We start from the raw sequence: 24,924 nt of genomic DNA, 5'->3' as shown, positions 1-24,924 counted from the left end.
GCCCTCTTTAAAAAAAATTAATTTGTTTATTTTTTTAATATTATTTTTTAATTTAAGTCTAATAAATTTTATTAGTTTTAAATTTATGATATTTATAAATTTAATTAAAGTAAAATAATGTGGATTGTAAATTAGAAAATTCACAACCTAGAAAAAATGTAACAATAACTTCGTTGTATTATATTGAAATAGGAAAATTATACAACGAAAGTGACATAATTTTAAAACAACAAGCCGGAAACCCAAATCACTCTGCAGCGCCCCTTCTACGGTTCCAGACCTCTTCAACCATATCAACCTGCAGTGAATCATGCGATATTTGGCTCCGCATATCGGTGTACCTCTGGATCAAGTATTCATTACTACGTGGTACACCCATCTGTATGGGCTCCATGGCAATACCCGAGCTCGTACTAGCACCTTCTTCGGGTGTCCATCGCTCTGCAGCAAATCCTTCGTCATCTATTATCATATTGTGCAATATGATACATGCAGTCATGATGTCTGCGACATCATTTTCGTGCCATTGTCGAGCTGGGCACCGTATAATGGCCCATCGCGCTTGCAGTACACCAAAAGCTCGCTCAACGTCCTTTCTAGCACCCTCTTGTTTTTTCGCGAAGTAGGTTTGCTTCGGCCCAACGGGTTGTCGGATCGTCTTCACAAACACGGGCCAGCGAGGGTATATCCCATCGGCCAAATAGTACCCCATGTTGTACTGAGTTCCGTTGGCCGTGAATCTCACTTGCGGCCCCTCACCCCGACTCTCGTCATTAAACAAGTGTGACGATCGTAGAAGGTTGATGTCGTTGTTCGATCCAGCGACACCAAAATACGCATGCCAGATTCGCAAGCGGTAATCAGCAATGGCTTCCAAAATCATCGTGGGATGTCTGCCTTTGAAGCCAGAAGTGAACTGCCCCTTCCAAGCCACTGGACAGTTCCTCCACTCCCAGTGCATGCAATCGATGCTCCCCAACATCCCCGGAAAATGATGTGCAGTTCCGTGCATAGCAATCAATCTCTGGCAATCATCGGCCGATGGCTTCCGTAGATACTCCCCTTTGAAGATATCCTTGATCCCCCTGCAAAACTGCCTCAACGTCTATAGTCCAGTCGTTTCGCCCATCTGTAGGTATTCATCGAACATGTAAGCGGGCCCGGCATAGGCAAGCTGTCTAATTGCCATCGTACACTTCTGGAAAGTCGACAAGCCGGGTCGGCCGGTGGCATCATATTGCAAGTTGAAGCACCTGAACCGCTGCGCCAAACACGTCGCTATATGGACGAAGAGATTTTTCGACATTCTGAATCGCCGACGGAAAACTTCTGGCGGATAACGGGCGTTGTCGTTGAAGTAGTCCTCCATCAACCTGCGGTCTGCCCCGACATGATCACGAACGAAAAATCGCCGATGATGGAATGGCCGGCCAACTGCCACCGCCGCCTCAGCCGCCGCCTCCGCCGCCTCTTCCGCCTCTTCCGCCTCTTCCGCTTCACGTTGCACCGCCGCAACAAGGTTTTGGAACTCTAGATCTACCGCTTGTTGGAATTGTTCATCGTCGGAATCCATAATTACAAGGTTAAATTGAAGTTGGAAGGGAAGATTGGAGGAAAATGAGAGTAAAATGGAGTTGGAAAATGGAGTGGAAATGTAGTATATTTATAACAAAATTTTGAAAATTAAAAAATAATAATAATAATAATTTTCCGCGGCTCACACGGCTCAGCCGCGTGAAGGCCGCGGCCGTGGCTCAGCCACGATTCTCGCCTCACCGCCCCAGCTCTCGGCCTTTGCAATGGGGGGCCGCGCGCCGAGCCGCGGGCCTCGGCTCCCCCAGTGTGGACACTCTTATGAAATAAGAGAGTTATAAACAACTTAAAAACTTAAGACAAATCAGATAATTCAGTATGAGTAATTTTGTCTCATCGTTTTAGCATTTTTAACAAAAAAGAAGTGACTCATAAGTGAGACATCCCAAACATGAATACGGGTTCTTAATGGCGTGGGACAGGAGTATGATTTTTCTCATACTATTGGAAATTATAGTAGTAATAGCAAAATTGCGCTTGTATCTATAATTGTGAATTGACGTTTTGATTGTACATGTCGAATCGTATTGGGGAAGGTAATATTAATAATAATATTTTTTTTATCAAACTGTCAAATTATATTGAAAGGTGATATGTTTTGATTCAGAAAATTATTTTTAAGATATCCATAAAAATGTAGTTTTCAGAGTTTTATAAATGTGATACCCAGTGGTCAATGACCCTCTAAATATTTTGCAAAGGGCCCTTCACTTTTTAAATGTATTAAAATTATTGCAGAGTGGATTAAAGGGCAGCCTTTAGCCATCTTATCCCTCACCACATTCGCCTCTTCACAATCACAACTTTTTCGCTTATTCAATTTCGTGTTAAATTATAAAAATAGTAAATAATTAATCTTTTAAAGTATTTCCTCTATACAAAGGTAGTTAAAGTCGTAATAGTGTATAATAGGAGTAATTCATCTTTTTAGACGATTGTAGTTGAGTTATTTTTTGACAAATTTTTTTTATTTTCTCTCATATTTTGCACTCTCTTTCTCTCATACTAATATTTTATATATTTTTTCTTCTACTTATTCTCTCAACTTTATCTTTTAAACATCAATTTTTTATATATTGTGACAAAAAACATCTCAATTACCATGGGACACGAGAAATACTTACATCTTTATTGAAACCAAAATTATACTAAGAGGCAAGTCGCATCACCAATATGCTTTGGCGAACAAAAATAATCATACAAAAACAAAAATAATATATATGAGAGTAATATTTTACCTCTATTAATCTAAAATATTTGATTTTATACAGCATTCTTAGTTGATATACAAAAAAATAGTATAATGGTATATCTAGAGAAATAAAAATATAAAATACCTAACAAAATTCTATGGTAAAATTGATATGCAAAACATAATGAATTCTTGATGAATGATAAGAGCACCCACAATGCATCCCGCGGGTGTCTCTTGTCTCGTCCCTCCGAGACGAGACGGACGCGAGACGCGTTGCAGCGTCCCGTCTCGTCCCCGTCTCACCGAGACGGTTGGCGCGCCAGCTCGCCACGCGCCCGCGCGACGTGTCGCGCGCTGGCGCTAGGCGTGACGCCCACTCGCCGACCCGCGAGTGGGATTCGTCAAGCTGACGCAATAAATTATTTTTTAAAAAAAATTCGAATTTAATAAAAAAAAATTAAAAACGGTAATATGACCGTTCAACGGTTATTTTATTAATTTTTTTATTTATTTCTTTCTTTTTTTATTCTATAAATACTCGTCTTTCACACACACAAACACACATCTATTCTTCTCAAATCATCTCTCTTTCCTCTCCAATTTTCATCTCAAATCATCTCTTTTATTCTTCTCCCAAATTTAATCCATTCATGGATTCATTTGAGCAAATGCGTCGAATAATGGAAGAATCGCTTGAAGAAGATCGACATAGGGAGGCGGAGGAAGCCGCGCCGCCCCAAAGATGATCCAGGACTTACATCCATCGTAACCGGGAGGAAGCCGCCGCAAGGTTAGTACGCGACTACTTCTGTGATAACCCGGTATGGGGAGAGACCTACTTCCGTCGCCGTTTCCGCATGCGAAAACGGCTATTTCTGCACATCGCAAATACATTGGCAGCCTGGGAAGAGTTCTTCCAAGAAGGGTTCGACGCCGTCGGCCGTCCCAGCCACACGATGTTGTAGAAATGTACTGCAGCAATCTGTCAGCTTGCTACTGGACAAACGGCGGATTTGTTCAACGAATTCTTCCGCATTGGAGAAAGCGCTGGGAGAATGTGCTTGATGAACTTCTGCAAAGGCGTCCGGGCAGCCTTCACCTACGAATTTCTCCGGAAGCCAAGCACGGCAGATTTTCAGTTTCTACTCCACCTTCACGAAGAAGTGCACGGATTCCCCGGGATGCTTGGCAGTGTCGATTGCATGCATTGGCAATGGAAGAATTACCCTGTGGCGTGGAGGGGGTCATACACGAGCGGCCACAAAGGCACCCACCCCACTGTTATACTCGAGGCCGTTGCCGACTACCTGCTATGGATTTGGCATGCGTACTTCGGGGTCCCCGGATCGAACAACGACGACAACGTGCTCAACCAATCCGAACTCTTCACCGAAGTTTTGAATGGTAAAGCGCCGGCCATCAACTTCATCGCTAACAACCGGCAGTATAAAATGGGGTACTATCTTGCCAACGACATCTACCCGAAGTGGTCAACCTTCGTGAAGACGTTCAACAGGCCGGTGAATGAAAAACAGACTCTTTTTGCGCAGAAGCAAGAGGCTGCTCGCAAGGATGTGGAAAGGGTGTTCGGGGTTTTCCAAGCGCGCTTCAACATTATCAAAGCCCCGACTCGTGCGTGGTTTATGGAGAATATGGTCGACATCATGTATACGAGCATAATCTTGCACAACATGATTGTCGCCGACGAAGGACCTAAGGCTGGAAATTGGTTCAACCCTGAAACCCCGGGAAGCTCTACCGCAAGTAGTCTATCTCGCAGTGGAGTGCATCCGTCTTTGCAAGAGCGGTTGTCTGTTCGGGTAAGGTCACCTGATTCTAACGCCCACGCTCAACTCAACTCTAGGAGGATCTAATGGAGCACATTTGGGCAAAATTTGGCAACCGGTAGACGCACATGATCTTTCATCTGCTTCTTCGAGCTTCGAGATTTTGAATTTAGAGAGAGTGAGTGGAAGAAATTAAATTATGTACTTTTTATTTTTTTTAGGATTTTTAATTATGTTTTTTTTTTTAATTTTTTTAGAATTTTAAGTTATAATTTTATTTTATTTAATGAAGTGTGTTTTTATTAATTGAATTTGTTGGAAATAAAAATAAAAAATGAAATTGAATGAATAGTTAATGGATGAGATGGTTAAGATATGAAGGGTAGCAGGTGTTGTCTCTTAGTTAAGAGATGTGATGAAAAGTACAGTGGGACCCCTAAATAGTTAAGAGATGAGACGGTTAAGAGGCGAATAAGAGACAGTGGTGCGGATGGCCTAAGTGCTCGAGCCAAAAACGGATGAACAAAATAAATCTAGATCAATGGCAACAATAGAAATAAAAACAAAACCAATAAAAAACAAAATGATTTACAAGATAATGAATAATGATGGTGTAGTTAATACCATAATTAAATAGGATTAAAGTAAAAGTAAAGATAGTGATGGTGGCCCCCATTGATAGTACGAATGGGGCGGCATCTTGAGACGTGAAAGCTCAGGTGATAAGAAAGGCTTGCCTTTAAATGGAAATAAGGCAGAAATATTACCAACTTGGCCCTATTAATGTGTTTCCATAAATGGAAAGCCTTAACTACCACCACTTACTTACAACCAACTCTCTCTCCATCATGTGTGCTTAACAAAATGTGTCTATTGCATACCTTTTGAATTTCTATTTCTTGATTGTTTACTATTACAACCTCTTACCTATTTGAATCTCTTTGTAGTAAAATTTAGTTTGTCTAATGTGGATTGTTTCATACTTTCATGGTTTGGGAAAAGAATGTGCTTAGTGAGGAATGAAGATTAAATGAGTTTCAACATCAGTTTAACTTATTAATTAATCTACTCAAGATTGATTTGTCAATTCATGAAGTTTAGGACAAAAAGTATGAAGTAGAATATATATTTCGTCCCCTACATGGAATATTTGTATTTTTGCTATTCTAAAAGTGGGATATTTATATGATTGGTTCCTAATATTGTAGTGTATTGTATATGTGTTTATATAAGTATGATATGATTTTTTATATATACAAAACTCAATCCTATTGCATATTATAGAATTAAAGCATGGAGGCCAATTGTTTACTACAGAGCATTCTTTTTCAGTTATATTAGATATCATGATCGAAATAATCTAAAAATGACCTCCATATTTTTAAATCCAAATGAAAACTAAAAATGACTTTTGTGTTGTCTAAAATTAACAGGTTGCAATTTGTCATTAAGATTGAGTTTTGTTTTGATCACAATTTGGTACTACTAATAATCTAAAAATGTGGTGTACTTAAGAATTAGAGTTACATTTTGATTTCAAATTAAATCTTAAGGACCATCTATCTATGACATCCAAGGATTAGCTAATATTGACAAAATTCAAAGAGCATAGCTGTAATATAGTACTAACCTATTCATGTGTCCCTTTTTTCCTAAGTTTTTAAATATTGTGGTCCTCCTATTAAATACTCCCTCCGTCCCAGTTAAGATGACATCTTTCATTTTTCGCTTGTTTTTTGTAAAAATTATAATAAATAGTTAAAGTGGAGGGAAAGTAAATTTAGAGAGAGAATAATATGGAAGAGACTCTCTTCTACATTAATCTCTCAGCTACTTTACTTTTCCTCAACTTTAACTATTTATTATGATTTTTACGAAACAAGTGTGCAAAACGAAATGAGTCATCTTTAATGGGACAGAGGGAGTATTATTTATTCTCTTGCAATAATCAATTTTGCTAAAAATGAAGACCTATTAAACCCTATCTTGCCTCACTTGAAGGAGTAAAACTAAATTACCATAAAAGCTTTATTTTCCCTTTTTTTCCGAAATACAAAACTACTATATTACATGGTTAGCCTGCAACCTTTTCATCAAATCAATACTCTACGAACTTTAAAGTCTTTAACGAAAAATACTTTAATATTTTTTTTGCATATCGTTATCATTGATATAAATCCTCAATTTATATCATTAATATAAGTATACCAAATGAATTAGTTATGTTTCAACTTTCAAATTAAAATTGGGTTGAATATTTAGTTATGTTTCAAATGAAAATTAGGTTGAATATTTGTGAATGGAAAATTTAGTTGGTTGTTAAAACTCCACACATATAAGTAGGGTTATGCTAGGTTGAAACAACCTAACACAAGTCCATTAAGATAGGTCTCTAAGATAAGACATATCTCAATGTCATCATTGGATGGACTATAAGATTACATAAATGAGAAGCTCAAAAGTTTCTTGTCAAATTTTGTGAACGACGCATTCATTCGTGTAAGGAAGGAAGGTATTGGATTGTTCGGTAAGCAAAAGGCGAGATTCCACGGTCTAGCCTGTCAGGTTCCGCTAGAAATCTTGTATCCAAAAGTGACGTGGTGAATTGTTTCAGGTTCCTCTTTACACAAGACGCAATTACTCATATATATAAACACAATCTGAATAGCCTCTCCTTGGTGTTTAGTCTATCATGAAAGACAAACCAAACTAAAAGTTGCGCATGTGATGGGACACATTTCTTCGCGCTAACTAGGCATTGGTTCTTTCCTTGTCCGAAAATGCAAGTAACCTACAAAATAAAAATTAGAAATCGAAAATAGTTGGTTCATCAAGATTCCACATCCTCATCACTTGCATTCTTGAAATTATGATCTACTACTAAATAGAGATCTTCTCGGAGTCCTCTTCCTAAGCAAAAAGCCTTCATCTCCATATAAACTACCATACCCATTTGTTGTCTTCCTATTTTCCTCGTCATCTCAATAAAATTATTCCATTGCGTAGAAATCATGAAAGTCTAGAGAAGAACATCTCAAAAGTATCATTTCCGATTCAATTATGGAACCAACTCCTTTTCTATGATTTAAGAATATTTTTATTGTATTTGTGGGGCCAACTCCCATAGTAGAAAGTTGAGGAAGTAGACACGAGCCATTGCAGCGCGTGGTAGAGTTGAGGCGATGGTAATGAAATTAAAGTATTGGTTGGACAGAAGCATTAATGTTTGAGGCCACTCTATTTTCTATATTAAAATTTCATATTTTAAGAAAAAAAAGGCATTTTTCATAGTACTCTATTATTTGATTTTATATGTTTTGAATGTGATGATAATTTTATGATTTTATAAATAAAAGGGGTTAGAATTAGGATTGAAATTTCTTCAAATTGATGGATTCTTGAAAATTACAATTGAGGTTCTAAATTTGTATGTTTTCAAAAGTAACCCATAAAATTTTCTAAGACCCAGACATAAAATAATCTTTGAATAATTTTAGGCCCTTAAGCCCTAAATTTGTTAATAAAGATTTTATGGTCCCAATTGCATAGGTTAGGCCTTAAGAACTTTTTCAAGTTTTAATCAATTATAAATAATTGTAGTATAAGATTTACGAATTCTTAGTTATACCTACAGAATGGACTTTAGTAGTACATAAAAGTTCAGTGTGTATACTTCAATCCTCCCTAAGAATAGTTTCATTTTGATACATCCAAATAATATCTAATTTTTATTTGTGGACTCTATCAACTATATATTATTTTTAATATATCAATTTACTTATCATTTTTATCATATGACTCCATCACTTTACCACTTATTAAACATTAAATAACAACGCAGTCTATCCTTTATGGACTCACAATACACCAATCGTAGGGAATATATAAATACACACACACACATGTATACTCCAAGGTATAGTCATGTCATTGATGTGAATAAGTAGTAGTAATAATGATAGAGGTGGGCATGGGACCTAAACTATGCAATGATGTGACCTAATTGAATTGAAGTGTCACAAGGGGGGATCAATCACCTTTGTATGAAGACTATGAAGACCTAACCAATGGAGCTCAATTCACAAACACTTCCTCAAGATTAAATTATTTTCTTTGCCACCGGAAAATTCTTCCAAGCCTAGTACACATAGTCGATGTTGTCAAGTTATACGTCGAAAAGTTATGTTGTGTCATGTGATAAGGATACCATATAGATTGTGATCCATTAACCCAAGATTGATACCCTTTGATGATATTTGATTTAACAATATTTTTGTGAAATGGTTTTCAATTTCCAAAGCAATCAAAGATAAAACATAGATCCAACAATAATCAATGAATCTAAGCTAAAAGAAGGAAGATCAACAAAAGATAATGTGGATTAAGAGATGAAATGTCATTGATGAAATAAGCTAAGTCACTTGCACCATACTAACAAGCATCCATGGCTAAGTCTTCAAGGAAAACCACAATCCTCAAAGCATACCTCTACCTGATCCATGCTTCACTAAGAATTGATGGATTCAAGCAACCTATAACTAGGAATTGGATAGGAAATCTCTTCAAGAGGAACAAATCTCTCAAGCATATAATTTCAATCCACAACTAAGAGTATTAGCAATGGGGCGCCCTAAGGCACGCCCTATGCCGCGCCACGTCAGCAGTTTTATCCTCCTACCTCTCCACCTGCAGTGGGGCGCCCTAAGGTGCGCCCTATGGCGAGCCCTAAAAAATGAAACCGCGTGCCATCGTCCGCGGTTGATCGTCCGCGACCTCCACAATGGGGCGGACGATGGCCATCGTCCGCGCTATCCTCCGCGACCGAAGTATAGGACGCGACTATCGTCCGCGCCCTATGGCGCGCACCCGCAATGGGTGTGGACGATGGATGGCGCGGACGATGCGCGCCATCGGGCGTGCCATCGTCCGCCCATTGCGGATGCCCTAAGGAAGAAAATGATAAAAGGTGCTATTTATAGTAAGGCCCAAAATTCAAGGAAGAGGCTCACAAAATCTAGTGTTGCACCAATCTACCCGGTCGGGTGGATTTAGGAGTGCTAAACCACCCGACCGGGTGAAGCTCCCTGGTACCCGGCTTTCTTCGACGCGTCACCTGGCCGGGTGACTGGTCGACCAAAGGCCACCCGGTTGGGTGGACCTGCCTGACTCCCGCATGACTCTGACCGGACACCCGGCTGGGTAGTTATGCTGGTACCCGGCCGGGTGGAGCAGCAATGCCTTTGCGACTCCAGCGGATTGTACCCTGCCAGATGTTGTAGTGCATCAGAATCCACCTGGCCGGGTGGATGATCCCAGCCTTCATTTTTCAGCACGATCCTCGTCGTGTGCTCCTCGGTCTTCATAGACTCCTCCCGCATGGCCTTTTGAATGAAAGTAGAGAGCCCCTCCAAAGCCGCCTCGCCATGGACCTCGTCACGGGTCCTCTACGTGGGGTCGTATCATCATGTTCCATTCATATTGAGCGGGCAATCTTGGATTGTCGGTCCCTTCAAATATTTAGCAATGAATGCGTCATGAATGGGGATGCGGAATTGTCTAAATTATTCTGCTTGGACAAGGTGTGTGCGGCGACTTCTCGTTCTCTATATGTGTACTTCCTCGGCCCGACTTGATGGATTGGCCGAACCTTCGATAAATAACAAGAAATTACTGGTATGACGGTTCGAATCACATACGAATTCTGTTGCACTCATCGATATAGGTCTGACTTAAGACAACAACATCCCCATAATCGGGACTGCATCACGGATGCCCCAATACATAAACTAATCCTTAAATTCTTCACCGGTCCAATGCCAACCCCGATCTTGTTAATTAATTAAGTATTATATACTCCATTCCCCTGAAAATACAACTAATTATATATTCGAAAATGAGCAATATTAAGCAATCACATTAAAATAAGATTACTCCCTCTGTTCCATATTAAATGTCTCATATTTCTTTATTTAGACAGTCCCCAATAAATGTCCAACTCCACTTTTACTATTTTTAGTAATAGACCTCTCATCTCACTAACTATATCGACTCACGGTTAGTATGTTCCAATAACTTTTTTATCAGAGTTTTTCATAAATAAAACAATTTTTTAAAACTCTCATTAGTCAAATATGGGTCTTTACAATGGATAATAGTACACAACATTAATCAAGAAGGGTAAGCGCGTGGGATGAATTGAGTGTTTGCCCAAGAAACCCACTGTCGCACAAGACAATTTAAGTCTTCAGTTAGGTTTTCCAGTACAGTAGATATATAGAATAAAAGGAACAATAAAATTAATACGCTTTGGGTAAAAGCAGCCAAAAATGATGATAAATTAAAGGAATTGTGCCTTAACCATTTTCTTGCAACATGAAAAATCCAAGAACTACATGTTCATGTGTATTTATGAAGGCAAGGAATTTTCAGACACACCCTACCTCTTTATAATTAACACATCCCCACACCCCCACACACACTACACACACACTGAATCAGACAGAGAGAGAGAGAGAAAAAAAATGGGGAGAGGGAGAGTGGAGTTGAAGAGAATTGAGAACAAAATCAACAGACAAGTCACCTTTTCCAAGAGGAGAAATGGGCTGCTCAAGAAAGCCTATGAGCTCTCTGTTCTCTGCGATGCCGAGGTCGCCCTCATCATCTTCTCCAGCAGAGGAAAGCTCTATGAGTTTGGTAGTACTAGGTAATCTTTGCCATGTTTTTTGTCAACTATTCATGTGTTTACACATATGTGTTAGTGTTTTTTTTTTACATTTTGGCTTTATTTTCTTCAGACAGCCTTAAAAAACATGCAAGATTGTTTCTTTTTTTGATTAAACACGTTCTTGCAGTAGTTTTTAGTTTCAAGATTGAATCTTTTTTTCTTTTGGGGATTTGGGTTTTTACTATCGTTTGTCAAGATTGAATTTTTATTTAGTTTTTTGCTTTTTGTTTGTCAAAAATGGCGATGCTAGTTTTGCAATCGACACGTTTCATGCTGTTCTGGGATTCCCAATAATAAAAAAACTGACGAGGTTTTGGAACACCTCTCGGACCTCCGTGCAAGATCTAGGGTTTAAATTCTCTCTCCTCTTATCTCTCTCTCTCTCTGCATCTTTAATGTTTCATCAATGTCTATTTTATATTAGTGGGGCAAGTTTCAGTTTTTGTCTTCTTTTCTTTACATCCTTAGATCTTTTAGTTTAATTGTTGAATTTAGCCTTTTTTTATTACCGTACACCAATTCTTGAAAGAGGGAGAGAGAGAGAGAAAAGAAATGGTGAAAAATGCATTTGAATTGTTGCATTTTTTGAGGGGGAACATTAGGCTTTGTTTCTGGGCAGTTCCATCATTTTTTTATTGAAAGTTTCACAATTTTTTCTAGGTTTTTTTGGGTCATCTGAAATTCAGGCTTTTAAAGAAGAGAAAACTGTAGCAACCAAATTGGTGAAACCCTTCTTTTTTTTTCTTTGGAGAGGGTGAAGATTCTTGTAGTTTTTTCTGCTTTGATGTTTTTTTGTTTGTTGCAAGTTTTTCTCACCTCTTTTGACCCAAAATTCAATCTTTACCTAGTACAAAAATCATTGAGGTAAAATTCTCTTACACCCCCAAATTGAACCATGTCATTATTTGGTTTTGGTGACTTTTCTTTATTTTTTCTCATATCTCTCTCTCTTAACTTGGATCTTAATTAATTTTTGATTCGTTCAAGAACTGTTACTTATCTCTAAACTGATTGGTGTTGAAGACTGTCAGGCCTCATACATTTTTTTTTCCTTAGTTAGATCCCTAAAAATTGGAGTTGTCTGAAAAAAAAGAATAGTATATCTGATATAAGTTTTTTTTATTTACAAAAATATATAGAAGAGTGGTAATTAATTAAGATGAAATCGATGGGAATTTGGCATATTGAGGGAAAGGTCTTGAGAAATTTGATTTATTGATTTTACAGAGAATTAATGTTTAGTAGTTTTGCAGCATAGCAAAGACCCTTGAGCGTTACCACCGTTGCTGCTTTAATCCTCAAGACAATCCTACTGAAACTGAAGCACAGGTTTTAATTAATTAATTAACTAACTAATTTAGTTAATTTAGCCATAACTAAGTCTTGTTAATGTTAATGATTTGTTTTCTATGATCACATCTACAGAGCTGGTACCATGAGGTCTCTAAATTGAAGGCCAAGTATGAATCCCTTCAACGCACACAAAGGTTTCTTGATCATTAATTTTTTTAAATTTTGGTATTTATTAGAGAGTTTCATCAAACAAATTACATTCTTGAAAAAGTTGTGAATGTTTTGTAGTACTACTTGTTTAGATGCCATAATTTGACATGTATTATTTGATGGCTAAAAGGCACTTGCTTGGAGAAGATCTTGGCCCTCTGAGTATTAAGGAGTTGCAGAATCTTGAAAAACAGCTTGAAGGGGCTCTTTCTCAGGCCAGGCTAAGGAAGGTAGGATTCTCACTATTATTTTAATTTTTCATATCTTTAGAAACTAAGCCATTTTCTTTCCCATAATTAGAATGACATAGTGAGTGGCTATTGAGTGACATTGCTAGAAATCTCACCATAAGTAGGGTATTTCACAGCTTATTTAGCAATTATTTTTTTGAAATCAAAATAAAAATTGAACTTAACTTGCATTAATTTAACAATTCTCCAAAAATGAGTTTTTTTTTATCATAGTTTCTTGTATTATTCTTAAATATAAATAGGAATGATAAGATAGAGAAATGAAGAAATGAATTCATAATTCTCATATTTGACTAATTTCAGTAATAACAAACTTCAAATTGTCTGCAGACGCAGATATTGATGGAACAAATGGAAGAGCTTCGCAGAAAGGTATATTACTTTTAATCTTTTGTTTAACAATCAGTACATGTTTTGAGATGTTAACAAATGATGAGCTTGCTAAAATAAACATTTTTTAACAGCATAAATTAAACTATTGTCATATATTTAAAAAATCTAACCAGTAGATACCAAAATAAAATTATAAATAATTACATTTTCAAACATAGATCACATTACTATTATAATCAAATTCTTGCAGGAACGTGAACTGGGAGACATGAACAAGCAGCTCAAGATCAAGATTTCTCTAGAGATGTCATCGGTAATATATTTTATATGCAAACATTTAATTTTAATTATTAATAAACATTTTTGCATATATAATGTGTTAATGTCTAAAATCAAAAGCCTTATGAATATATAATTATCCGAAAGGACACTTATTACTAATTCAAAATAATTCACGACCTTCGGAATTTGAAGCTCGACGGGGAGCGACAAGGCCTGAGAGCCCTTCCCTCTCCATGGGCTCTTACTTCATCTGAAGCCAGTAGTTTTCCACTCCAAATACAAGCTTCCAATCCAATGCAAATGGAGCCAGAGCCTTTTCTGCAAATAGGGTATGTCAACATCTAAATAATAGTACTATTTCAAACCCCACTTCTATTATCATCTTTTTGCCAAGATAATAAAATAAAATTGAAAGAATTAAATAAATATTTTTGTGACAGGTATCATCACTATAATCTTGGAGAAGGGCCATCTGCTTCTACAAGGATGGCTGTTGATAATAATATGGTCCAAGGATGGACACTTTGATATTGATTTAATTCCATCCATCTCCTAATCCTTTTGATGAATATATGTTTTGTCTTAATTTCAAGAATTAATATGCCTCAAAACTATTATGTGAAGTTGGGCTTTGATTTTAGTGATCAAGAAACTTTGTAAAGTTCAGATAATTTAAACTTGTATGTCACATAACATACACTTTGATGCAAATGTTAGGCATGATTTTCTTATTTTGATATATATGAATACTTGGTCTGAGATGGGTTTTGAATCTAATTTACCACTATTATTTTAGTGTAGGAATATTTGATTTATATGTGTTTTGTTGTATTGAATTTAATTTATGCATACACTAGTAGATATATTGATTTAATTTGTTAGGTCATGATTCAATAGGAATATTTTGACTTGGATTAGTAATAATAGATGGAATAAAGGAACGGCGACATAAATCACATAACCAAGAATAACCCTAAGCCCTGAAAGTGGTGGCATCATTATATTCATATTATATCAAATAATACAAAAAAAAAAGTAATAACATTATATAAAATGTTATTTAAGCAATATTGTTATCGATATACAATGCTACTCGTACAAAATGCATATGGAACACTCTATATTTATTAATTTAATCTAATAATATTAAAATTGAAATTTACAGTTAAAAAAATCTAATTTCCTACTATAGTTAATGTACTTTTATGCAAAATATGGTATATGTAGGTTGAGTGACTATTTTCATATCTTAATAGGTTGAGTGACTAATTTTGGTTTTAAAATTGTGAAGCGATTGAAACAAAAATAGGTGGAAATTTGAAAAAATATAAGTTTGAATTTAGAAGCACTAGTTGAATTTAATTATGAGTAGGTAACTAGAAAAATGGGAAGGAAGGAAGCGGCAAAGTAAAACACGGTTTATGTATTAAATGATAGCACTTTCAAAACTTTAAGGTAGCTTCACTGTTTTCAGCTTTGCTACTTATGAAATCAAAGGGGCTATTCTCTTGCATTTCAATACAAGCAAAATATTGTGGTCATACATACTCATGGATCAAAATCCACAATTAAGTTACCATTCATACTCATTCTTTATTCCTCAATTGGGATTTAAAATATACACAAAAACGTCGCACTCACTGCTACTAGTGGGTCCCAACGTAAAATGTCTAGCTCCACCACTATAATTTTGTTGGTCCGTCTCAGCTATCAAGATCAGTTAAATGGCACATTCATATTTTTGTTTGAATTTGATATATAGAAAATGTCTTTTTGGGCCGAATGTGAAATGTCTAGCTCGATTAGTAGTTTATTCCTCTCTATTGAGCATTCACATTGGAATGAGTTCAAATTTCGGACTTCAGAACTAAACTTGAAACCAATCCAAAAATTCAATTGTAAAAAAATATATGAAAATTAATTATAAACCCCAAATTAATTAAAAAGTGTAACACAATTAAGATTTCCTATAATTAAGTTACATAGTTGGTGCAAAGTTCAACTTCATCATGGTAAACAGTAGCCATAAATACAAGTTAAGGTTGTACTGAATTATCACCCAAGTCTAACCAAAAAATAAAATCATCCCAAATCATTTTCAAACATGATCTAATATCCCATAATGCTCATATTTCCTTGTAAGATTTCCCAATTCCAATCCTGTAGCATAGACTAAAGAGTTAAGCTAAATTCTGATGATATTATCTATTCATACCATTCATGGAAAGCATTGCTTCTTCTTCACTTACATCCTATATATATGTCACAACAATTCTTGTCATATTACATGCACACACAAGAGAATGTGAGCAAACTATGTCTAACTATTCAGTTTTCAGTACTTTGAAGATGATGATTGATGTGATTTTTTCAGGACATGTACATTGTTTTCTTGAGAGACGAAGCCTCGGGCGAGAGATTGCTCGAGACACACCACAGTGTCCTCTCTTCATTAAAGGGGAGGTTTGTTACCATTCCTGCATCTCCATCTGCTTGTAGGCCAAGAGACTATGGTAAAAAGGCGCGATTTTGAGTGTTTGTCTCTTTGATTTTGGTGGTGTTTTTGTGTAGTGAGAACGATGCATCGGAGTCCCTTGTGTATAGCTACACCAAAATCTTCAATGCATTTGCTGCAAAGCTGTCTCAAGATGAAGCCAAAAAGCTACAAGTATGTAATGCTTATGTGATATTTGTGTGTGTTGGTGTGTGATCAGTTGATAATCATATATGATGGGGAAAAAAAAACTTCAGATATGGAAGAAGTGGTGTCGATTTTACCCAATAGATACCGTAAACTACACACAACGAAGTCGTGGGGATTCGTTGGCCTCACTCCAAACTCAAGAAGGAACTCCAAAGTCGAGAGCAATATCATCGTTGGCCTGCTTGACACGGGAATCACTCCAGATTCCGACTGCTTCAAGGACGACGGCCTTGGCCCACCACCGACAAAGTGGAAAGGGGGCTGTGCACCCAACTTCTCAGGATGCAACAAGTAAATCTATTTCAATTTTCAAGATCAGCTAGATAGATATGTGTTGTAGTTTTAAGGAAATTCCCTGTTTTTTACCTCTGAAGCAAACTTATTGGAGCAAAGTACTTTAAGCTGGACAAGAGGCCTGATCCGGACGACGTCCTATAGCCCTTGGACACGGATGGGCATGGGACCCACACGTCGTCCACTCTAGCAGGAGTCCCGGTCCCCAATGCAAACCTTGATGGTCTAGCACAGGGCACTGCACGCGGTGCAGTGCCTCATGCTCGGGTGGCCATGTACAAAGTCTGTTGGGCCTCCTCTGGGTGCTCTGACGCGGACATCCTTGCTGCGTTTGAGTCCGCTATAAGTGATGGTGTCAACGTGATATCCATCTCTATAGGAGGCGTAACCGGGAGCTACACCGCGGACTCAATAGCAGTGGGTGGGTGCCTTCCATGCTATGAGGAAAGGGATCCTCACAGTGGCCTCGGCAGGAAATGATGGGCCGAACCATGGCACTGTTGCAAACCACGCGCCTTGGCTTTTCACCGTGGGGGCGAGTGAGATAGACCGGCAGTTTAGGAGCAACATCGTGCTGGGAAACGGTGTCACGCTATCGGTAAGTCTGCACCTTGGATTCCGCCTCCCACTCCTCCCATTGATTCACTGGCTAAGGACAGTGATGTTTTCTTAATTTAGGGAGTTGGGATAAGCATATTCGAGCCAAGGCAGAAGCTGTACCCGCTCGCGAGTGGGATGGAACTGCCAAGAGCTCGGATACGAAGGAGGAGTCGCGCTACTGCCTTGAAAACTTCATGGATCCCAACAAGGTGAAGAGGAAGCTTGTCTACTGCAAACTGGGTTCTTGGGGTACTGACTCTGTCATCAAGGGGCTTGGTGGCGTTGGCAGCCTCATCGAGAGCGACTCCTTTCTCGATGCTGCACAAATCTTCATGGCTCCGGCGACCATGGTGAATTCCTCTGCAGGGAAGAGAATCATTGACTACATTCATTCAACAAAGTAGATTCCCACCTTTTTCTTCATAGTTTATAACAGCATTCTATGATTTCTCAGACAATACTTTGATTTATCTGTTGTGCTGTGCAGAACACCATCTGCAGTTATACACAGATCAGAGGAAATCAAGATTCCAGCTCCCTTTGTAGCTTCATTTTCTTCAAGGGGTCCCAATCCAAGAACAAAGCTTCTTCTCAAGGTAATAAATAGGAACAACTACATACAGTTCTTATTGAGCTTTTTTCGTTCCGATCTCTGATGAAAAACGATACCAACATCCGGACATAACAGCTCCTGGGATCGACATCCTAGCATCATACACACTTCTGAAATCGCTAACCGGACTGAAAGGTGACACTCAGTATTCCAAGTTCACCTTCATGTCGGGTACATCGATGGCGTGCCCACATGTAGCAGGCGCTGCGGCCTACGTGAAGTCATTCCACCCCAACTGGTCTCCAGCAGCCATCCGATCTGCCATCATGACTACCGGTAAATAACACTCCCTGAGTTCGAGTATCTAGGCTCGAGTCATTTTTGTCAGCTCTACAACCACCACCATTTATTGCTGAAATTTATTTGAGCTTGTGCAGCAAAGCCTATGAGCTCGAAAGTGGACAAGGATGCTGAGTTCGCATACGGGGCAGGGCTGGTTAACCCGACTAGAGCAATCAGCCCTGGGCTGGTGTATGACATGGACGACATGTCTTACGTCCAGTTTCTATGTCGTGAAGGCTACAATGGAACCAGCATCGGCAGTTTAGTTGGTCAGGGACCGATAAACTGCTCGAAACTGGTTCCTGGAAATGGTGAAGATGCCATCAACTATCCAAGTATGCAACTGGCCCTCAAGAATAAGCAGGAACCTACCGTGGGAGTTTTCAAGCGGAAGGTGGTGAATGTTGGCACGCCTCAGGCAGTCTACAACGCCACCATCAGAGCTCCGGCAGGGGTGGAGATAGTGGTGAAACCGGCCACACTCACCTTCACTAAGGCGCTGCAGAGAAGGAGCTTCAAAGTCATGGTGAAGGCGAAGCCTATGTCCTACCAGGTTCTCGTTCTATCGGGCTCACTCACATGGAGAAGCTCTCACTACACAGTGAGGAGCCATATTGCTGTGTATAACCCATGGGCCAATTAATTAGAGAAACTGAATTATGCAAATAGAATTCTTTTATAGAAAGCCTGTAAATGTTGACAATTGAATAGAAATAATCTGTGAATTTCTGGTCAGATACAAAATTGCCTTGATTGAGATCATGCATATTACAAAATTTTAAAAAAAATCAAAAAAAAAATTAAAAATCACTTATTGGCCTTCAGGAAAAAGAATTTCTGGAGTGGATGATTCCGGAGTCAAGCTGGAACGACGTCAGGGGCTGCGATGCGACTGTTTCTGGGACGGAGACAATCTGTTACGCCAGCAATCTGTGTTGGATATCAAGCCTTCTGTTTCCCTTTTTTAACTATTTCAAGTTCCGATTCAGCTTCTTGGAGCTTTCCTTTTAAAATCGATACTCTCTGCTCTACCTCCTCTACTGACCCTCGTTGAACGGATGCTTCATATTGCGTTAAAAAATGTTTCGAAAAGGCTTGCAAGGCTTGAACTCCACAAACCTGTTCAATAACATCTAGTGTCAGAGAGAGAGAGAGAGAGAGAGAGAGAGCGGGATATGGTAGGACTACATCGAAAGCATCAATGCGATTATAGTAATATACTTCCTGAGGCAGCAATGGCAGCCTAGTTATGTTGAAGTCGTCATACAACACGTAGAACTGATCCAGATACTTCCGTTGCATTTGCATTCTAGCTTTGAGCAATTTTGATTCAACAACTGAAAAGTTAAAGATACAACATAGATCAAAATAAACAATTTGATACTCCCATAATAAAAGCACCACAACAATGGAAATTGGAAATGAATAGTTCACCTTCTTCATCGAAGATTACTTGGTTAATAACGATATTATGAGTATCTATTTCAAATCTGGTAAGCTCCTGAACTAGCCGTTCAGTTTCATACAGAGACAGGAACTCCGGAATGCAAACACAGATGAAAGTAGTCAAATCCTGCCAGGCAGTAATCAAGAAACAGATACACCGGATTATTAATGTGTAAAAAATCATAATCATCACTCGGGTTGAACGAAGGAACTTCTCATTCATACATCCTTGTAACATCAATAAACCTCAGGAATAAACAGCACCAGAGAGAATCATTTGAGGTCTTACGGGATCCTTAAATTGTCTGTTTACTTGTTCGATCACATCTTTCATGCCTTCAAGCTTCCCCAGGATGTCATCTTCACCAAAATCATTATCAACACCAAACAAGCGAGTCATCTGCATGAAAGACCGAGAGCTACTTACTTTCCTTGCCAATGAAACAAGATGGAGATGTAAGAGAAACCAAGAACCTAAAAGAACTCTCAAGGATTTCTGAAACATGATCAGCAAAATTGGTAATTTTCATTTCAACAAATTAAAAGATTGGACATTCCACATGAAGAATTTTCTAGGCGAAAATATTGGAGCCATTCAGTTAAATGTTTCCCTTACATCAAAGATTTAATTAATATGCTATTTACTCAAGAATTCATGGTGAGACCTTCAAAAATATATTCTGAAATACTAATATATTTTGAAAAGTCGTCATCTTGTACCTGGGTGAACATTCCACCAAACTTATTCCTCAAACTCATCAACTTTGAAAGACCTTTCTCTAATGTCGATGGAAATTGTAGCAACCGAAGAGTATGACCTGTTGGAGCTGTATCAAACACTATAACAGAATAATCCATAGTCTGCACTAACCTGCAATACAAATTCAAGACCAATTCAATTAAGAATGATGGAACAAATATACATGGATCAGTGAACAGGAATCAAGTAAGTATTGATTTACATTTTAAAAGTAGAGATCAAAGCAACCATAGTTCCTTAAAAAATAACTCCCGTTGAGATCGAAACTGAAGAAGCAGTAATGAGATCATTATGAAGAAATTTAAATCGATGTAGTAATACACCATAATTAATAAAAAAAATGCTATACTTCCATAGGAGTACAGGACTGGAAGATAACTCCTAATGTTAATCTCCGAAAAAGCTGTTACTTTTGACATTGCAAAAGAAGAAAGATATAGGCATTTGTAGAAGTGACTAGCCAGCAAATGTGCATATAAAGTTTAGCACGAGCATGACATCGGACTTACTTGAGCATTTCTCCAAAACTCATAGCCTCATCGATTCCAGGGATTGAATTTGTCAAGTCCGACATAAACCCATCGGTGCCATCTGAACTAAGGTTTTCCTCATTTTCCACATTAGGATCAACTTCCTAGAAGAAAATGACTACATCGGTCGACAATAAAATATCACACATACTTGACCATGCCAACACAGAGATTCAATTCAAACAAAAATCTGCATATACTCCACACCGGCTGCTCTAGCTATCACATCAACATGTTATAACAGAATACTATTAAGCAAGTTAGAGTATTTCAACAGATCAACATAGCATAACTGAAGTAACAATCAAGCCATCACAACAATTAAGAAATTCCAAAACATAATCAATTAAACCATAGGGACTCTTTATTCATCAATCCAAGACAGGAGTGAACATCGTAAAATCCAAATTACTGTGAACTTTTACATCTTTATCTTTAAACATTTACTAAAAGACCTCCAAATTTGTTTCTTTATCACCTTCAAAACGAAATGCAATATCCGTAAACATAAAAAAATTCCAGATAGTAACGTTCCTCACCATTGCATACAAGTTTGTGAAGCCGTTAACGAGAGTGGGGATCTTGGTGAACCTCTGCTGGAACGCATCGCTGAGGTTATGGGCGGGGTCAGTGGAGATGATAAGCACAGAGGGTCTTACATTGGCCAGCAGAATCGACATGATTGAGCTGCACGTTGTCTTCCCCACTCCGCCTTTGCCGCCGACGAACACCCACTTGAGCGACTCCTGCTCCAGAATGTTCTTCACCGTGCCCTCCGGCATTTCCTCGCTCGAACCCATGAATCAATCTTGATTGATTCTGCGATCCAATTACCCGTTTTTTTCTGTGGGGAATTTACGCAAACATGTGGAGTGTGCGCTGTGTTTCACCGGATATGGAAAGAGATCTTGAAGCCTTGTTGATATGATGGAAAATCCTTGAGATTGTTACATCGATCAAAGAATGTTTTTTTAATTTATCAAGATTATCCAAGTAAAATGAGCTTTGGCAATAATATTTTATATAAAATAAAGATTAGGATATAGTAATAATTTTAATCATGCATCTCTACTTGTAATGCAATATTAACATATTTCCATGAATCAATGAATCTCACATCATTTACATACCAAATTCCCTTCTAAAATGTGGAGTACAAATATGCTGATATTATACAGCCTACTACAATCAATCCCTTCTACATTCTGTGAATTCAAATTTCTCAGAATCAAAAAGGGGAAACAAAAAAAAGGTAGTGAAGCAAAATAGTTTCTAAGTTGATCTAGAGGTTGCTGCATAGGGGAGCAGCCACTGCTGCGAATACTCGGCTGAGATCTCCGAGGACTGTGGCGTGGTCGGAGGAGGCGCCTCCATCGACTCCTGCACTGAGAGACGGCACACGGGGCAGGTAGACTGCTTCCTTAGCCATACATCAATGCAGCATAGATGGAAACTATGCCCACATTTTGGCATAATTCTCAACACCTCTTTCTCTTGATACTCACACAAGCAAATGCTGCATCTGTAATTTCACAACATATTCAGTTTAAACGAAGATCAACCTATTTCATTCAAGCCCTTCATTGATACTCACTGTGTATTCTCCCTCGAGCTGAATGCTTCGCGATTGAACTTCATTGTAGGGATTGCTGCAACCACTACTGGTTCGAGGCCATTGATCCGATGCTCTGGCTGCCACACATCCGAAGAAGCTGTTATAATCGACGATGATCTATATGTTGAATCTTCAAGAATGCAATGGTGATTGAAACCTCAAGGCCATATACATATGGAAAAAGCTTCAACTAGCCAATCTACTTCTTGTAATTTGTTTACATATATTCACCTCACTTACTCTTTTATGCAATTTTCAATATGGTTAATTGCCTCTAATTTCACAACAACTATCACAACAGCACAAAATGACAATGTATTTTACAGCCAGAGATTTCACAGAAAAAAATACATTTAGGCAAGGGGAGAAACAAGATGAAGCAATCACACTACCTTAGAAATCACATAGTACTATAACTGTATAACCAAACAACTTCAACAGAAACATTCACTCAGTTGAATTCATGTACAAGAACACAAGGGAAAATATCAAGATTGCAATGACCATAGGTAATTAGCCCAAGACTCAAATCTAAAAGACCAGCAAAACAGATACATACCAGCTCAAGATCGATTCTTGAATCAATATCCAACATTTGCTGGGCCTCCAAGCGGCGGAGCCGGCCGCAAATCAGCCTAGTGCACACAAAAACAATGAAAGTTGCACTCATTCCAAACCCAATAATTGTGGTGATCAGATTCATCCCAGACCCCAACATAACACCACACTTATTTTCTTCAATCCCCACTCTCTCAAGACAAGAATCCTAGATCAAGATTGCTTTTTTCAGGTAGCTCATCTGAAAGTCAACTATTAGGTGAGATTGAGAATAAGTCATCCCCCCAAAAAAATGAAAATCAGCTGCAAAACAGGGCAATAAAGCCCACATCAAGAATTTTCAAGAAACGGGTGAGGAAAAAGATTGTATTTTTGTGGGAGCCAATGAGACATTACACTTATTAAGACACAGCAAGAAGAAAGGCCAAATGAGTGACAAACCAACAGAAACCAATAATTATAATTAAAAATAGGAGCGTCCAATAAAATATTGACAATTTTACCAATAAATTGGTCACTAATCAAGATTTAAGTAAATGGGATCTTAATTAAAGAGGTGCAACAAAGTCATCTTGCTTTGTGCTTGTTGTGCACTTCTATATTTCCAGTAGGGTCCACTCTATGGGACCCACTGTTTTTCCATCAAACAGTTGGTGGGTAATAAATCTTTCTTTGGGAAAATGGCGGCTAAAGGGCTATGTGGTGTGGGAAATGATTCTTGCTAGATTCAAATCCTCAGTAAAATAGGTGACAAATGATACTTTTTTGTGTTTTTATCTAATTTTCATTATTGGAAATGATCATATGACCGACAATGCTCCCCTTTGTTTGATATGTCTAATTTAAGAATCTTACAATAAAAATGTTGAGGTAGGTGGGATAATTCTGTGGAAAATTAATATTGGTAGGTGAAAACATCAAAAAACATGAATTTAGCTCAAACTTAGGGTCCACCATAGTCCTTAGTAGAGTGAATTTTTTCAATCAATCTAACTTTAGATGATAAAAATCATAAATAATAATCTAAATAGGTGATTATATTGTAGCCTAATTGTTTATTTCAAGTCTATTATGTAAATAAAATATTTGATTAAATTAAATTTATATCAAGAGTACATCTTATCAATCAAACTAAACTCCTGTTGTAAATTAGTCATAAGAAAATGAGTGCTACTCTATAAAAAAATCTCTTAATTTCTCCGTTTTTTTCTCTCATAATCAATATAAATAAATTTCATCATTTTTTTCATTTGAATGATAGAAATTGTATCAAATCAATGCCTCATGATAATTGAAGTTAAAATGAATAATAAGAAATGGTGAGATTCTTTTTTATCAATTCATAAATTGGTTGGTGGCTCATAAAGTTCAATTTTGTTGTGTGCTGTTTGGAAGGACCATCATGCAATTTTATTAATTGGATATAATTGTTTTGTTGGTCATCAATCGCATCTAACACGTCTTGACCCATATATTTCGAAATTAGAATGTGTTCATTTTTTGAGGAAAACATGTGTGAACCCTCTCATAACATTTCATATTTTGAGGAAAACATGTTAAATTAGTGTGGGTTGCTTTTTTGTATAAATAATACTAGTAGTAAAATTAAAATATAAAGATCAAAGCTCAGATGTAAACCATATAATTTGGTATAAATCTTAAACAAAACGACGACATCAATTTTTCAATAAAATACAAGATCAATCAGGCCATCCACAACGCCGTCTCTTAAACCGTCTCTTAAACTGTCTCTTAACTACTATTTGAGCACTATTTGAGGGCCCCACTGTCCTTTTTTCCTCCATCTCTTAACTAAGAGACGGAACCTGCAACGCTCCGTCTCTTAACCGTCTC

At 37.8% G+C, this 24,924-nt stretch overlaps 3 protein-coding genes and 1 pseudogene across 5 annotated transcripts; 2 read left to right on the top strand and 2 right to left on the bottom strand.

Moving 5' to 3' along the window:
- Nucleotides 1–10,912: 10,912 nt before the first annotated feature.
- LOC121765731 (agamous-like MADS-box protein MADS3) lies at nucleotides 10,913–14,407 on the top strand. Its single transcript, XM_042161941.1, has 8 exons — nucleotides 10,913–11,278; nucleotides 12,553–12,628; nucleotides 12,725–12,786; nucleotides 12,933–13,032; nucleotides 13,384–13,425; nucleotides 13,637–13,699; nucleotides 13,861–13,997; nucleotides 14,109–14,407. Exons 1-8 carry the CDS (start codon nucleotides 10,968–10,970, stop codon nucleotides 14,194–14,196), a joined length of 879 nt encoding a protein of 292 aa, XP_042017875.1. The 5' UTR covers nucleotides 10,913–10,967; the 3' UTR covers nucleotides 14,197–14,407.
- Nucleotides 14,408–16,045: 1,638 nt separating this feature from the next.
- On the top strand, nucleotides 16,046–18,804 carry LOC121765675 (annotated as a pseudogene).
- Nucleotides 18,805–18,835: 31 nt separating this feature from the next.
- Nucleotides 18,836–21,882, bottom strand: LOC121765730 (ATPase GET3A-like). Of its 3 annotated transcripts, none has more exons than XM_042161939.1 (7): nucleotides 21,437–21,882; nucleotides 20,877–21,001; nucleotides 20,328–20,478; nucleotides 19,897–20,007; nucleotides 19,596–19,734; nucleotides 19,383–19,498; nucleotides 18,836–19,280 (listed from the first exon to the last, which is right to left on the bottom strand). In XM_042161939.1, the coding sequence occupies exons 1-7, from the start codon at nucleotides 21,695–21,697 to the stop codon at nucleotides 19,104–19,106; spliced, it is 1,080 nt and encodes a 359-aa protein (XP_042017873.1). In that variant the 5' UTR covers nucleotides 21,698–21,882; the 3' UTR covers nucleotides 18,836–19,103. The 3 variants fall into 3 exon arrangements, with proteins under 3 accessions (XP_042017873.1, XP_042017874.1, XP_042017872.1); XM_042161940.1 differs by having other exon boundaries at nucleotides 19,386–19,498; XM_042161938.1 differs by having other exon boundaries at nucleotides 18,836–19,498.
- An 84-nt stretch (nucleotides 21,883–21,966) lies between these two features.
- Nucleotides 21,967–23,514, bottom strand: LOC121765732 (RING-H2 finger protein ATL67-like). The gene is made up of 3 exons (XM_042161942.1): nucleotides 23,072–23,514; nucleotides 22,492–22,589; nucleotides 21,967–22,419 (listed from the first exon to the last, which is right to left on the bottom strand). Exons 1-3 carry the CDS (start codon nucleotides 23,228–23,230, stop codon nucleotides 22,170–22,172), a joined length of 507 nt encoding a protein of 168 aa, XP_042017876.1. The 5' UTR covers nucleotides 23,231–23,514; the 3' UTR covers nucleotides 21,967–22,169.
- Between the last annotated feature and the right edge of the window lie 1,410 nt (nucleotides 23,515–24,924).

This window comes from Salvia splendens, chromosome 14, assembly GCF_004379255.2.
Source record: "Salvia splendens isolate huo1 chromosome 14, SspV2, whole genome shotgun sequence".
NCBI classification, from domain to species: domain Eukaryota; kingdom Viridiplantae; phylum Streptophyta; class Magnoliopsida; order Lamiales; family Lamiaceae; genus Salvia; species Salvia splendens.
This window is presented reverse-complemented; position numbering and strand designations above follow the sequence as displayed.